General features: G+C 38.9%; 1 protein-coding gene across 1 annotated transcript in view; it reads left to right on the forward strand.

Annotated features, from left to right (window-relative positions):
- The window catches only part of LOC149147534 (serine/threonine-protein kinase ATG1b-like), a 208,119-nt gene that overhangs the window by 92,225 nt on the left and 100,386 nt on the right, over positions 1 to 15,508 (forward strand). The window contains exons 5-7 of the mRNA XM_089445382.1: positions 5,926 to 6,019; positions 6,126 to 6,206; positions 6,314 to 6,422. Of these exons, the coding sequence (XP_089301508.1) occupies positions 5,926 to 6,019; positions 6,126 to 6,206; positions 6,314 to 6,422 (284 nt within the window). The remainder of the gene's footprint in view (positions 1 to 5,925; positions 6,020 to 6,125; positions 6,207 to 6,313; positions 6,423 to 15,508) is intronic.

Consider the following 15,508-nt stretch of genomic DNA (forward strand, 5'->3'; position numbering starts at 1 on the left):
CACATTAACGTGTCCTGTGTGTATTGATGGATTTGAAGAGACAGAGGAAGCCGAAGAGTGAGCGCAGAGGAAGCTGAAAGATCAAGCGAGCATTGAGGAAGCTGAAGAGCCAGCAGAGAAAGGAAGCCAAAGGTCAGGGGTATCAGGAATATAAAATAGAGAACAAGGAAAGTTTAGGGTTATTGGCAAACTGTAAGAAAATAAATGAAGCCGAAGCTTTGGCAGAGATGGAAGGAACAAGAGGACAAAATTAAGTCATAGGCCCAACAGGGTTGGGAGCAGAGAATTACAACCAAACAGATCCAAACGGTTTACAGCAGAGGGTTGGAGCCCTTGAGGTTGGTGCCTCAGAACTGAAAGGATTGGTGTCCTTGGGAGTTGGTGCTCCTAAATTCAAGGTTGGTGCCTTGACAAGACAGAGTTGGTGCTCTAGAGGTTGGAGCCTCACAAAGAGTCCAAGTTGGTGCTTGGCAACTGATTGAAGCCATATATATATTGTACTTGATTTATTGCAAATATCACATTAATAAAAGCATCTATTCCTGTTATCTACTTCTGTGTTCCAAATATAAATGTTTTTAACTGATATAAATAATAATTGAAAAGAAATACTGATTCACTGCCCCCTCAGTATTTCCAACATAAGAAACATCATCCAAACAAAGTCAAAACACACATGCAATCCATTCTGTCCTCATGTATGGGAGGCCATGATGCCATTGGCAAAAGGTTGCAGTGTAAGTTGCTGGCCATTTGGAGGAAGGAACAAATAGTTTCACCTGCTGCTCATGAACTAGCCGAAGGTTGGTTGAACAAAACATTAGGCTGTTCAAAAGACAGTTGACTCGGGAGGAGCTGCTCAGGATTAGTGGACCATGCAACAAGAATGAGTTAAGGAGGAAGGGTCTTTGCTTCATCTGTAAGGAACCTTGGGGACCTTGTCACTCCTGTTTGACAGATATAGAGGAGGTGACAAAGGTAGATCGAGAGGAGATTCCTTCTGAATTTCTAGATGAGGATTGTTCTTTTATAGTTGAGTCCATGAGATTCTATGAGGATACCTCTGAGGAGCATGAAAAGTCATGTGGAGTTGTTGACAACAACCTAAATATGCGTCTGTGTGAGATGGAGGAGTATGATGGGCAACAGATTGTCCTCATGAGGGTAGAAGATCAGGGAGCAGATGAGCGACATATGATTCAACATGGAGAGCACATAGAGGAGCACGAGTCAACTGAGGAGGATGTTATGCACAATGCGCATGATGAGCCATTTTTGGAGAGCCAGTTGGGGGCTCATGTTGAGTCCATGATGGAGGCGGATTAGCAACCATCTTTTGGACCAACCATGGACGAGGAGTCGACAAATGCACATGCAGTTGGCAGAGCTGCAATACTTTTAGGCAACAATCCTCTTTAGGAGTATGTGGACAGGGCGTGCAACATGGTTTGATTGATTAGGCGGAGCTGCATGAGTTGAGCATGGTGCAACATAGTGAACTTGTTCCATATACAGGTTCCATGCATTTGATTCTTGCCATAGGATGGATTGGCAAGAGATCATGAGTTGGTATCCTGTTGATGGACTGCCATTCTTAGTTAGGAGCGTAGTACAATAGGGGACCTTAGATATGAGGGATATTGCATGCTTCAGTTGGTAGCAGGTTGTAGGATGACTGCTCCTCAACATTCCAACACAACATCAACATATTGGGATTGACCTTGGTCTATGCTAAGGGTTGGATTGGAGAGAGGTGATGAGTTGGTATTCTATTGGTGGAACAACATCTATGGATAGAGGCATAGCATAGTCAGAGCCATGGGACATGGGCAATGATTGGCCATGGTGGCATTGGGATCCAGGTGGATCTATTGATAGCAGGTTTAGTCAGAGATGGGTTTGGGATCCAAGTATTGAGGGATTCGTTCATGTTTGTTTAGCATGGAGGCATATTGTGGTCCAGTGGTTCATATGGGATCCTGGTATTAGATTGCAGATGTCGCTGCAGTGGACAATACAGATTGCTTGAGGGGAAGCAATCATGGGGTGGGAGGATTTATAATGTCCCCATTTTAATTTTCCTCTATAGTACAACTAGGGTGGATTTCCAAAGCACGGGATGACCAGGAAATGGGAGCAGGATTATGTCATCAGGGGTACAAGGGGAGTTTTGAGGAGTTTTAAAGGGTCCGACGATGTTTGCTTGACATTTTCTACCATCAGGAGCAGTTCAGTACATTTTCTTTTGGTTGCATTGCATTATGGTGATTTTCGTTATTATCGAGTATAACTTAATTAATTACGCTTGAGGTGGCATTTCAAAAGAAATATTTGATGGAACTGCTTGGTGTAATAACTTGTTGGAACCAAAACGAGAAGATCTACAAGATGGGATGCTGAGAAGTGACTTCTAGTGGTCAGAGAGATTATAGTGGGCGATTTACCATTTTCACAGATTAAAAATGACTTTAATTAGTCATTTAATTAAAAAGGGGAAATAATTAATTGGAGGAAAAAGGCCAAAAGTGACTTAACTGAAATAAAATAAAATTAAAAAATCACTTAAGATAAAGTCAAGGGGGAGCTTCTAGAATAATAATAAAATAATAAAATAAGATACTTCGAGAAGATTGGAGATCTATCTACTGGGCCTTTAATAGGAAGAAGAGGAGAATATTTAAGGACATCTTGGATTTGTGCATTGTCTTGTGTGAGAGGTTTGGGAACCTAGTTCTCTAGTCCAATAGCCCAGGGCTGAAACCCATTAGGTGATTTAGTGAGAGTGGGTGAGAACCCAATTCTCCGCTTGGTGGATTCATTCAGAATTCATAGGAGCATTTATTAGTTTATCTTTATTATGGAGGTTGATCCAGTATTGTTGCAGATTTCTTGGGAGGCCATTGCTTCAGCCATTTCCATATTATTGTACTAGCATGTGATATCGGCTGCATAATAATAAAAAAAGGCTGAATTCTTCTGCATATTTATCTTGTCTATTTTTCAGTTGCAAATTCTATTTGCAATTTTCATCGCTAATTTTGTGGTTTAATCTGTGCAAATTGTTTATTGATTTGACAGCCTAATTTTCTGAGCAATATTCAGTGAAATTTGTATCCGGGATATTACACATGTTCCATGAGTGCCATCTGGTTTGTAGTCCTCCTTAAACCACCACTCAGTAAAAGACTTATTGCTTCTACTAGACTATAGTTTGTGGTCATTTTTAAACCACCATCTCATTAGTGTGTGGTTATTTTTAAACCATCATTTGGGGACACTTCCGTTTTGCTGAAGACATCATCTTCTAGCTAGATTCATAATTATTCCAGGAATTTCTTCGAGCTAAGTTCTAGAGTTGTTGGTTAGCCTTAAACTACCACTTGTAAAAGACTTAGACTTCTCCTACCCTTTCGGTTTGTGGTCTTCCCTAAACCACCACCAGTAGAAGACTTCGACTTTTGCTACCCATTTGGTTTGTGGTCTTCCTTAAACCACGATATTCAGAGTGCACATATAGCCATTGACTGCTATCAAATTTTGTATTTCTGCTCTCTTCTTGGACTTACATACACCCCAGATTTTGGGGGGGATGGGAGGGGCGAGGGGGAATGTTGGACACCTAATCTGTTAGGGTTGGTGTGAAGGAATACAAACTGCTATTGGGAGTCAACAGACCACTTGGGAGATGAAACTGAGGATCACAAAATTGTAATTATATGTGTATCTCATGCCTTATCTAAATTTGTTGTCTTTCAATTTTGTGAGTCTAATAGTCTTGAATAGAAAGTATGTTTTTTTTGGAAGGAAAAAGCATTATTAATACTGTTTCATCTTCTCACCTTGTATTTGACAGGGGAGGGGGGATTGATAGTTAACTGCTAGTTTCAAAGTCATATCAAGTGAGCCTGATCCATAGCTAGAACCAGAGCCAACAACTAGAGCCTAGAGCCAGAGTCAGAGCTGTAGCCAAAGACAAACTCATGGAACATGTTCCATGAGCGCCATTTGGTTTGTAGTCCTCCTTAAACCACCACTAAGTAGAAGACTTACTGCTTCTACTAGACTATAGTTTGTGGTTATTTTTAAACCACCTTCTCATTGGTGTGTGGTTATTTTTAAACCATCATTAGGGAGCACTTCCATTTTGCTGAAGACATCATTTTCTAGCCAGATTCAGAATTATTTCAAGAATTGCTTTGAGCCAAGTTTCAGAGTTGTTGGTTATCCTTAAACCACCAATAGTAAAAGACTTTGGATTCTCCTACCCATTTGGTTTGTGGTCTTCGCTAAACCACCACCAACAGAAGACTTTGGCTTTTGCTACCCATTGGTTTGTTGTCTTCCTTAGACCACCATATTCAGACGACACATATAGCCGTTGGCTGCTATCAACTTCTGTATTTCAGCGAAATACAGCTCTCTTCTTGGACTCACATACACTCCAGATTGGTGAGGGGGGTAGGGGGGGATCTTGGACACCTAATCCGTTAGTGTTGGTGTGAAGGAATACAAGCTGCCATTGGGAGTCCAAGCGACCATGTAGAAGTTGAAACTGAGGATCACAAAATTGTAATTATATGTGTATCGTTTAATAATATGCATCTCATGCCTTATCTGTCTTTCAATTTCGCGAGTCTAACAGCCTTGAATAGAAAGTATGTTTTTTTCTTGGAAGGAAAAAGCGTTATTGATACAGTGAATTTGGAGGAAAAGATTATCCTCCAAAGAAAGTGTAAAAATAAATAATGCATTTTTATTCTTCTGCTTGTGGTCATTAGTCACGGGATCAGGTTTTGGCATTGTCCCAATAACTAGTTATAAAAGATCATAATAAGACAAAATCTGCTCCATTTTTTTCTTCCATGCAGGATAATTTTTGCCATTTAATTTATGGGACTCAGGCAACATGAAATTTATTAATATTTGCCATGTTTCTATACACCTCCAAAAGAATCTGCTTATAAGTTAATAAATATTAGAAATCCTTAAATGCTTTAAAAATGTTATGACTCCTTGAAAATTATATTTATATGTGTAATATATTTCTTTGTTTGTTTAATATCTGCAAAAACATGTTGCACCACTTTTTCAAATGGGTTAGCTGGCCATTTTGTAGCAGCCATATTAACAGATGCCGTACTCTTCCGTACACTTTCTTATTCTGTGCCGCAGTTCTGCCTCTCAGCAGTCGTACATATTATTGATTCGCTGGCCACCATAAAAATTATTGATACACTGCCATATGGATTTTACCTGCTATACGATTATTTTAAAATTCTTCTATGATGCTGGTGCCATACACCTTTTTAACCAATTAGTCATTAATTCAATTGCTATATGGAATTCTTCTTTTCCTGTCTCTTTCTCCAAATTGTTTGGTGTGCCACAATTACTGCGGCTTTAATACCATGTTAAACTATGCTATGTAGAACATACAAAAGAGAAACGAGAGACTGAAACAGGGATGTACTGTGTTAGTATGTTTCAAGTTACATAAAGTGATGGATATATATGTAGCAGGTTACATTATTCCCATTAGAAACCACTCACCTACTTTCATAATTTTATTAACATTAATGCCATTTATTAGATGTGACTTGACTTCCACTTTACGATATTACATCATTACTCAAATACATTTATTAATAATGAAATAAACATTACATTATCTAACAGAGCACTCAAGTTAGATATGTTTATCAGTAAATTTCCACTTCAGGGTAAAACAAAGACAGAAGAGGTCCAAAATATAATTACTTTTCGTCCTTTTTCCTCTATGTTTGTTTTAGCTTCTTTGCAGAGAGAGAAAGGTTGTTAGTCTTTATTGTGGTTGTGGATCACGGGTATTGACCATGCCGTTGTGACATTCATGTCTATTCTCACTGAAAAACAGTATTTTGAAAATATGGGTATTTATTATGGCAGGCCTTTGCAACCACAAGGATTAGCAGAAACTCTTTGTGGTTCACCTCTGTATATGGCTCCCGAGATTATGCAATTTCAGAAGTATGATGCCAAGGTGTCCACTGTAGTCTTCCCCCAGCGTAACAATTCTTGTTTCCCTTATTTTTGAAATTTATTGAAAGCATCGATCCTTTTACTGATACTTTAATTATTATATTCAGGCAGACCTTTGGAGTGTGGGAACTATTCTCTTTCAGCTTGTCACAGGAAAGACACCATTTTCTGGGAATAATCAAATGCAGGTGCACTCAAGCATGTGTTGAAAAGTTAGATTCTTTCTGTACTGTTAGTTCTGGCTTTTGTATGACTTGTTTTTGACTGCAAACGTCAACACTTCTGTGTTGTGCAGTTGATGCAGAATATATTGAAATCAAATGAGCTTCAATTTCCACCAGAAGTAGGAGATCTTCATCCTTACTGCAAGGATTTATGCTATAAATTGTTGCGTCAACATCCTGGTACACTATCCTCTTTAAATTCATATTAAGACATCAATTATTGAATACCGTATTGGCTGTCCTCGTTTATTCTGTTTTGATTTTATGTTACTTTTACATAAGATAGGTTGGTTAGGAGATGCCTTGCTAAATGTTTAGTTTAACTCATCCAATTTATTGCCTTTGGACTGTAAAAGCCATAGTTTTAAAAACCAGAACTGGGTTTTGAACTCGCGACCTATCTAACTGGGCTTCGAACCAGATTCAATGAACTGGATTTGAAAAAAATACATAAAATAATCATTTTTTAATGAAAAAATTATTTTTAAGATTTCAAACCATCATTCCAAACCATTAGAGACAAAATATGCAAAGTTTGCTCATCTATATACCATGTACGGGTGAATATATTAAAATGGCACAACATGCAATACATATCAACAACAAAATACATAATTAATGAAGCTCCAAGTGAACTTTAGACTCCAAAAGCAATGCTAGAAGTTGCCTACTAGAAATCATTGATTGATATGATCACTCATCACACTCATCATGGATTCACCACTACTACAAATGGGATCATCAACAAGAGATACATAAATGTCATCTAGCTTAAAGTCTAAGGACTTGGATTCCTCAACCTTATAATATGGTAGAAATTAAAAAAGGTTGACATGCCTAACCAATGATTTTATAATATGGTCGAAAAAGCTTAGCGTGCCTAACCAATTATTTTGCTTTGAGTGAAGGGTACGGTTTTGTTCAACAATTAATACCACCAACATTAACAGAGTTCAGCAGTCAATACCACCGACATCAAGGTACATAAAGGGCTTAATGCCCTTGATCAAATGTCAATCCCATACCCTAACACATGACAAAATCAAAGGGAAACATTGCAATCCCCTCAATCATGAAATCCTCAAAATTGTTAAGTTAGTTGGATTTTGAGTGAGATCTAAAATTGTAGTTTCTCTATATGAAATAGAATGAGGTTGGAGCCACTCTCAAACATCCTGAAACAATTAATGGTAATGTTGAAAATTTAAGTATCTTTTACATTAAGAATTTAATATTACCATTGATTGACAACATTGTTACGATTAATTTAGGTTTTTTGTTTAGATTTAAGGTTTAGGAGGGAGAGGGTTGGTTTTATGGCCAAGGGGTGGTGTTTTAGGAGGAAAATGACCCTAGGTTTTTTCCAAAACCACGTGAAAAATCACCACCAATGGGTCTCAGAATCCCCTACACATGTGAGATCTAATTGGGTTGATTAGGGTTGGAACTGACCCATCTTCGATTCCCCCATGCATGTGAGATCTAATCGGGTCAGTTAGGGTTGGAACTGGCAGGTTAGGGCTAGTTCTAGCCCTAACTGACCCTGTTAGATCTCACATGTATGGGGGAGTTTGAGACCCCCAATCTGGTTCGGTACCTAACCAGTACAGACCGACTTGTTTGATACCTAATCGATACAAAACAACCCTCCAATTGGTTTTTTCTACCGATTTGTTACGTGAGCCTCTCTTATCGGTCGGTTTTTAAAACTATGATTTGTAGGCACCAACCTACTTTATTGAGTCAGCGAGCTACTTCTGCCTTCACCAGTTTTGCTAGATGCTTTTTCCTTCTCCAGGTCTGCTAGTTGCTTTTGCCTTCACTAGGTGCACTTCTCCCAAACCTTGTTGCCTATGGCCTCTTCTCGTGAATGAACTTGTACAATATGCCACGTATCCAATTTTGCAAATTTGATTCTAAAATTTTTACCTGATGCACTTTTGTAGGTCTCTTTGGATCTCCGAAAATTTCACAGTTTGAAAAGTCCCTGAAAGGAAGTTACAACGAAAATTCCAAGCTAACCTATTTTAAACTGATTTCATGATCATAAACAAACCCCAATTTCTGTAGGGAATATCTTTGGAAGTATAGCGAACTAAAGTTTGGAATTTTTACCCCAAGTACTACTATATGTCTCGAATCTCCACAGATCTTTGAAAATTTCATAATCTAAAACATTCCAAAAAATAAATTATAAGAAAATGTGAAACTTACCTATTTGCAACTGATTTCAGGACCATTCAAAGACTCTAACTCCCATAGGGCATATCTCCGAAATTTATGGCAAATGTAAGTCTACAATTCTCACTTGAGGTACCACTATATGCTAAGTCATAGGACACGTCCTCCCTCCCCTTGTGAACTGCAATTCATGTGTTAGATATGACATGTGGGTGACATGTTCGACATGAGTTTGGCTCGTGTCTTGTTTGTAGGACAAGAGTTTGACTGGTGTCAAATTCAAGCCCTTTCAGTGTCTCGAAATTTGGACACGTGCCTAGTGAAAAAGTGTTATTTTTGAGTTCACATGATCTTTGCTTCAGTTAGTTACTTCATCCATCCATTTGGCCATTAATCCATTAACAATTACATATAGTAACTAATGAAAGAACATACATGATAAATGTTGAAGACAAGCCAAGATAGAAGAACACAAGAATATGGCACAAGCCAGGGAAAAACCCCAAGATGGGGAAAACCCTTGATCAAATCTTCTTATTATTAATCATCAAATGTTCAACAGAGAGAGAAAGAGTACAATGATTTAAAATCAATACTGACTTGCCAAGTTGAAGATCTTATATCAAAGCCCTTAAACGCGAAGATGACTCAATCAAATGGCAACTCTAGCACCAAGGGCTGGAGTCTTCTACATTGAAGTTTTGAATACTAGTTAGGGCACAAGCACAGTTAGCTACAACACCCCTTTCATACTCGATAGACCTTCTTGCAACAATTAGATGCCCCTTAACCTTCTGCTAAGATTAAAAAACGGACCATACATCTTGCTGATCAAACAGAACAGATTGTGGCCTTCCTTTAGAAGATACTCGGCCTTCTGAATAGAGATCAGTCTAGTTGGAAGTGGCCTAGATAAGTGTGGTTTGCTTCAAGGTTTATCGTGAGACCAATCCATATTCAATGTTGCTGTCTTTGCTTCAAACTCGGACCTGAAATGAGCCCAGAACCATTCTCAAATAGACCCACACTTGCTCCAAGCAACCTCAACTTCCCTTTCTGCTATAGAACTCATGCTAGCAAAGTTCCCATACTAATCCATCTAGACCTGCGACTGACTGTCATGAAAAGTCTCGGCCCTTAACCTAGAAACAAATAGTCCATCAACCTCCATCAAGACCTCGGCTGCCTCAGATCTTTTCCAAGCAAGAGATGCATATGAAATGAGGGAGAAAGCTCTTCTTTATATACAATTTGGTAGAGGTCAAGATATGTGTCTATTGGACTTAGTGAGTCAACATAGAGATAGGGCCGACTTAGATAATTTTCATGAAAAAGAATAAATTAAAAAATCCACTTCTACTTCTCCAAATTTGACGATCTTTAGATCTAATGCCATAATTATGTTCTTTAACTAAGGTATCCAAAGTGGAATTTGGCCCTATTTGCCAATTTTACACTCCCTCTCAACTAGGGAGAATTCCATCTGCCAAACCATCAACCATTATCACTGATTGTCATACCATATTGTCGTCATGAACCGTCTCTGTCATCTCATCTTTGCTACGCTAAACATTGATGTGATAATGAAAAAGAATTGATCGAGAGTGAGTCACAAGACCTTAACACTCTCCACTGAAAAAAGCCAGTCCATAAGTAAAACCTCATTCAAACTTGATCCCAGAACAAGTTGAAGAACACCATGCATCCTAGTCATAGGGAGTACAACAATACCCGATGCGTCCATCAGTAGTGCTATGGTCCCTAACCACTTTTCCCAACTCATTGGCCAGATGAGAGGTACTTCCAATGTGTCTCAAACTACATGGGTAGAATGATACTGAATCAATAGCAGGGAAAGAATGTATTACATCTTGCTCACAACCACACATAGGGAAAGGTTGAACCACATCCTACAATCACACATAGGGAAAGGATGAACCACATCCTACCGACATGTCAACCAACAATCGTAGGGAATGAACATCCTACATGTGGGGAAAGGATGAGCCACATCCCACCGACATGTCAATAGATGCCGATATGCATATATTTTTGATTTGGGGTAGCATCAGATGTGCTCTAGCCACGAAAATTGGTGGAGAGGCTAAAGCACATGACATCTCCAATACCCAAAAATGGTCTGGGCAGATTCTAAAAAGTTTGGGAGATATTAAAATAATTAATATTTTTAATGAAGTTCCTAAGTCTAAACTTAGGGAAAATAAAATATTAATGTGAATTGATATAAAACTGTGTTAGAAGAGTCCAAAAGTCATGGATCAAGCCAGAGTTAATCTTAGCCATTGATTAGGGACTTAATCTCGGCCGTTGACTTGTCAACAAGAAAAGCATAAGAGGAGGCTTGAGGGTCACTTGGAGGATGCGTTGAGGGAGACTAGTTAGTTCAATTTTTGGAGCGGGGTTAGCTGAGAAATTCGAACTAGTGGTCTGGTGAGCAGTCAGGAGGCAACAAGTACGGAACAAAGAGAAGGGATCAACCACTAGAGACCAGCGCTGAGGCAGGAGAGGCAGACGCAGAGGAAGCAGGAGACTGCGCAGTCACTAGAGGGCTTGCGTGGGTGATGTAGAGAGGCCTAGGGCTGACGTAGTCAGGCAGGGGCTGACGCAAAGTGTCTGGGAGGCATGCAGAGGTCAGCCAAGCTGACGCTGGGACTAGGAGAGGTGCTGGAGAAATTTTCTCTTAGTGGGTAAGTCAGTTTGGCACCCTGTTGTACTGAAGAATTGCTGGATAATAAAATTATCCCTTGCTGCACTGGTTTTCCCACATTGGGTTTTTTCTGGGACTATTGTCCAAAATATCTGTGTCAATCTGTTGATTCTTGTACATGTGTTTGTTTCTGTATTACGGTGTGATATCTGCAGCAGAATTTATTTTAATGTTTATTGAAGGAATTTCATAAATAACTTATCGAAGAATAAGTAGGAAAAGTAAATCAGATGTTGTAGTGTTAGAATTTGCACATCTCTCAATGGGGTGTATTCGCAGGAGAAAGTGAACCACTCATCCTACTCATATGTCATAGGAGAAGGTGAACCACTCATCCTATGCATATGTCATCAACAGTAGGGGAAGGTGAACCACTCACCCTACACACATGTCAACCACCATGGGGTATCACAGGGGTAGGTGAACCACTCACCCTGTACACAACGCACCACTAGAGGATGGTGAACCACTCACCCTATGGTTGCTCATAGCTCAAAAGGTACCCCAAGCCCCCAGGAGCTCCCAAAGCTCAATCTTCAGTCAAGAATCCCTTCATATAGGGAATAGTGTGAAGATGTCTTCTGAAAATAAAAACTAGATCAATAGGGGCGTCATAGCTCCATCTAGCAGTATATAGATGCATATATAGCAGATATCTTGACAAGACTTTGCAATCCTCTTCTTCTTGCATATCTTGATGAAGAAAATATTTGATTGATCTTATTCCCTCTTACCCAAGGAGATCATGGCCTAAGCTTGTGTTTCCAGGGTGCAAAGTGTCCATCTGGAAGCCTGCTTATCATAAAATCCATCCACTTTGTAACTAAACATGCCATAATCCTGGTAGTGTTCTTCCATAAACAGGAATGTCTCTTGCTATAACATATCCCGAATAAAGTGATAGCGGGAGACAATATGATTCTCTGAAAAGTGAATCCCATTCTGCAATCTACAATGGCGGATTCCAGCACGTGTTCAAATAGCTTACTGAAGAGCTTCAACAACCAACTGGCTTCATAATAAGTCATGCATTCAGCTTCAAGAAATACTGGGTGTATTACTCATCATTCTGCTATCTGAGATTGTATCAGAATATTCATGGAGCCTTATATTCCGGTAGAGAATTTCTGATAAATAGTAGCAAGCAGCTATCTAATATATGAGGCACCTCCATAATCTTGACTTAGGGGCATGTGATATGTGGTTATCAAGAAAACTAAGAATCAATAGATTCTACATCTCACCAGGCTTTTATGTGCAGGAAATAGTGTATCAAATATTTTCATCTTGGTTCTGAAAATCTTATATTGATATCAACATACATCATTAAAACTGCATTTTCAATCATTGCTCCCTCTAAATATTGAGAAAGTGGGCTTGCCCAAGCCATAGTTACTTTTCCTGTAACTCTGCTTTGGTCTGGACTCTGAGTGCCATAGTCATTTATACAGTTTACCAAGGATTCAATGGCTCCCTCTGAAGCCTTGCTTCAGGTAGATGTTCAGACTTCATCAATCTGATCCTCTTCCTTTTAAAATGAGATTTTGCAATTGAGTCAGAGAATTTCAGAAATGCTCTTCTTCAGATCAGAGAGAAAATCATCTTCATGGTCCTGAAGAAATCCTTTCCTTCATTCAGTTACTTCATGACAACTATTGTCCCAAGATGCAAATGCCTGAGGCATCTGAGTACAACCATCCTTCTCCAAAGATTCAAGATCGGGGTCCTCTCAGTTTCCTTCTTCAATGAGGAGGCTACTGGAAGGGTCTGGTTCTGGTTCTTTTAAACTTTCAAGGTTGCTCATATTACAACCTTCATCATCATTTTCTATGTTGGGTTCAGAACTATTGGCCTGCTTCAGGATATCCAGAGAGATTTTGCAAGAATTGTTAGCAGTGTCCATGCTCTACTATAGGTCTTTAAAATAAGACACTGAAGATAAGAAGACTGTTTCTCCTTATAGTGGAAGGGAATTTTCCTTGTTATCTATGCTTTCACTGCATCACTGTTCAAGCTATGGATTATTGACTTCACTGGTCAGCACATATCCTTATTGTAATAGTATGAATAGATGCTTCAATTGAGAGCTGGGTAATAGTCCATTTCTCAGGTTTCTTTGGCTCCTCTTCCTTTACGACAGAGGCTTGAGAAAATAGAATAGCTGTTCTCTGAATGCTTCAAGTATGCCATAACCCTTATCCAGGAAGCCAAGGACAAAAGAGCTCTAATATTTTTAAGTAATAGATAGTATAGAGGAAAATATTTAATCAAGAAAATCTAATGTCTGTCTTGTTCACAACTTTGTTTGTGAACAAGACTATACATCTGCCATCAATTTATGAGAGCTGCAATACAATCAACTGCTTATGGATCATAAAATATTAAACTGAAGGGAGACCAGAGAAGATGCAGAGCTGTATAGGAGATTGCATACCTGCTGATATACTATGCAAGAGGTATTGATGGTACCTATGAGGTAACCAAGAAGCTTTAATTGCACAAGCCTCTGCTTTTTGATATGGCCTTCCTGGCTTAGAAGATGTGGCTGTTCTTGAGCTTTATGGTAACTTCAAGTCTTTGAACTTTCAGTGAGACCATCCCTTTCCAGGAGATCTAGGATCTTGACTTAACTGAATCTTGGCTTCTGCTTCTTAGACATTTAATATGGATCACAAAGCTTCTTATAGAAACAATTCTCACTGCCTGAAGTAATTTGTAAGACCAGATTTTGAGCTTATTCCCTTATGTTGCTCAGGATTAGACTTTGTTGAGCATTCTTGGACGAAATATGAGTATGAGTCTTAAGACTAGATCTTTGTCCTCTTCACTGATATACAGGGCTGCAAGTTTGGCCTTCTTTATAGAGGGTTTTCATAATATTTATACCCAGAATGGAGGAGTCTTCGATTCATCTCTTGAACAAGAGATTTTAGATCAAACCTTCTGAAATATGGCTTTATTGAAGTAGCTCTACTAGGAAACATGCAAAGGGAAGTGTGAGGACATAGAGCTCTAGTACCATGTGTATCCAAGACAGGGACCTTTGCATGGTAGTTTTTACCGCCTGTAGTTGACATAGGCAAGAAGAACATAATTTTGTCTTATGGAGACCATCCTACATGAACCTCATAATATCATTGATATATGTGCAATCACATCATGAATGAAGAGAGCCAAGTACCTCTAAATCGAGCATCATAACAAGGGATCATGAGAGTCCTGGTTAGCCTTAGTACAAACAATGAATTATCCCTCTAATATCATAGTAGAGGAGACATCTGAAAACAAGATGCTCTTCTAACTCAACCTCTTATAGATAGCACAACCGATAGATCATTTCTATATGTGGTAATTTCATTTGATTTAGAGTTCCTCAGAGAAAACTGAAAATTGGCCAAGCGAAATCCTATACTGTACTTTGGACAGGAAATAAGGCCATCCCTCACCTACAAGAATCTCTTGCAATAGAACATCTTTCGAGGAAGGGATTGATCTGAAATTGACACAGATATACCTTAGATCAAGCCACAGATATGTAAGATATTTGCAATTTGAAGGCTAAGAGTATCTCTGGGTAGGACAGCGTATCAAATTCTCTATGGGAGAACATGATTATCTTTTCCAGAGATCTGATTCGAGGCCTTGACAATTTCATGATTCTGATGCTATTGCATTGTACTGGATCAAGTGCCTTCCTCTATTCGAACAGAATTTCATATCATAATCAATATGAACTAGGGCTTCTGTTTCTTCATAAGGAACTTTGAGGTTGATGCTTCAACTTGAAGGGGAATAATGATTCAGGAGATGGCCACAGGAAAGCCCATAGATCTCAATGAAAGAGGCTACCTGCAACCACTTGAAGAATTCCAAACGATGCCCATAAGCTCTTAAGCAATGAAACTTCTCTCGTGATTGCTTTTCTCTTTCACATTTGCTTGGGCTTGTCTTTTCCTGAGCTCTGATACCATGTTAACTTTGAGTTCACATGTTCTTTGCTTCAGTTAGTTACTTCATCCATCCATTTTCCCATTAATCCATTAACAATTACATTTAGTAACTAATGAAAGAAGTTGAGAACATACATGATAAATGTTGAAGACAAGCCAAGACAGAAGAACACAAGAATATGGCACAAGCCAGGGAAAAACCCCAAGATGGGGAAAACCCTTGATCAAATCTTCTTATTATTAATCATCAAATGTTCAGCAGAGAGAGAGAGAGTACAATGATTTAAACTCAATACTGACTTACCAAGTTGAAGATCCTATATCAAAGCCCTTAAACATGAAGATGACTCAATCAAATGGCAACTCTGGCACCAAGGGCTGGAGTCTTCTATTCTGCAGTTCTGAAT

The sequence above is a fragment of the Pinus tabuliformis genome, chromosome 9 (assembly GCF_031772625.1).
Source record: "Pinus tabuliformis cultivar Carrire ecotype Pingquan chromosome 9, CPIR1, whole genome shotgun sequence".
Lineage (NCBI taxonomy): Eukaryota > Viridiplantae > Streptophyta > Pinopsida > Pinales > Pinaceae > Pinus > Pinus tabuliformis.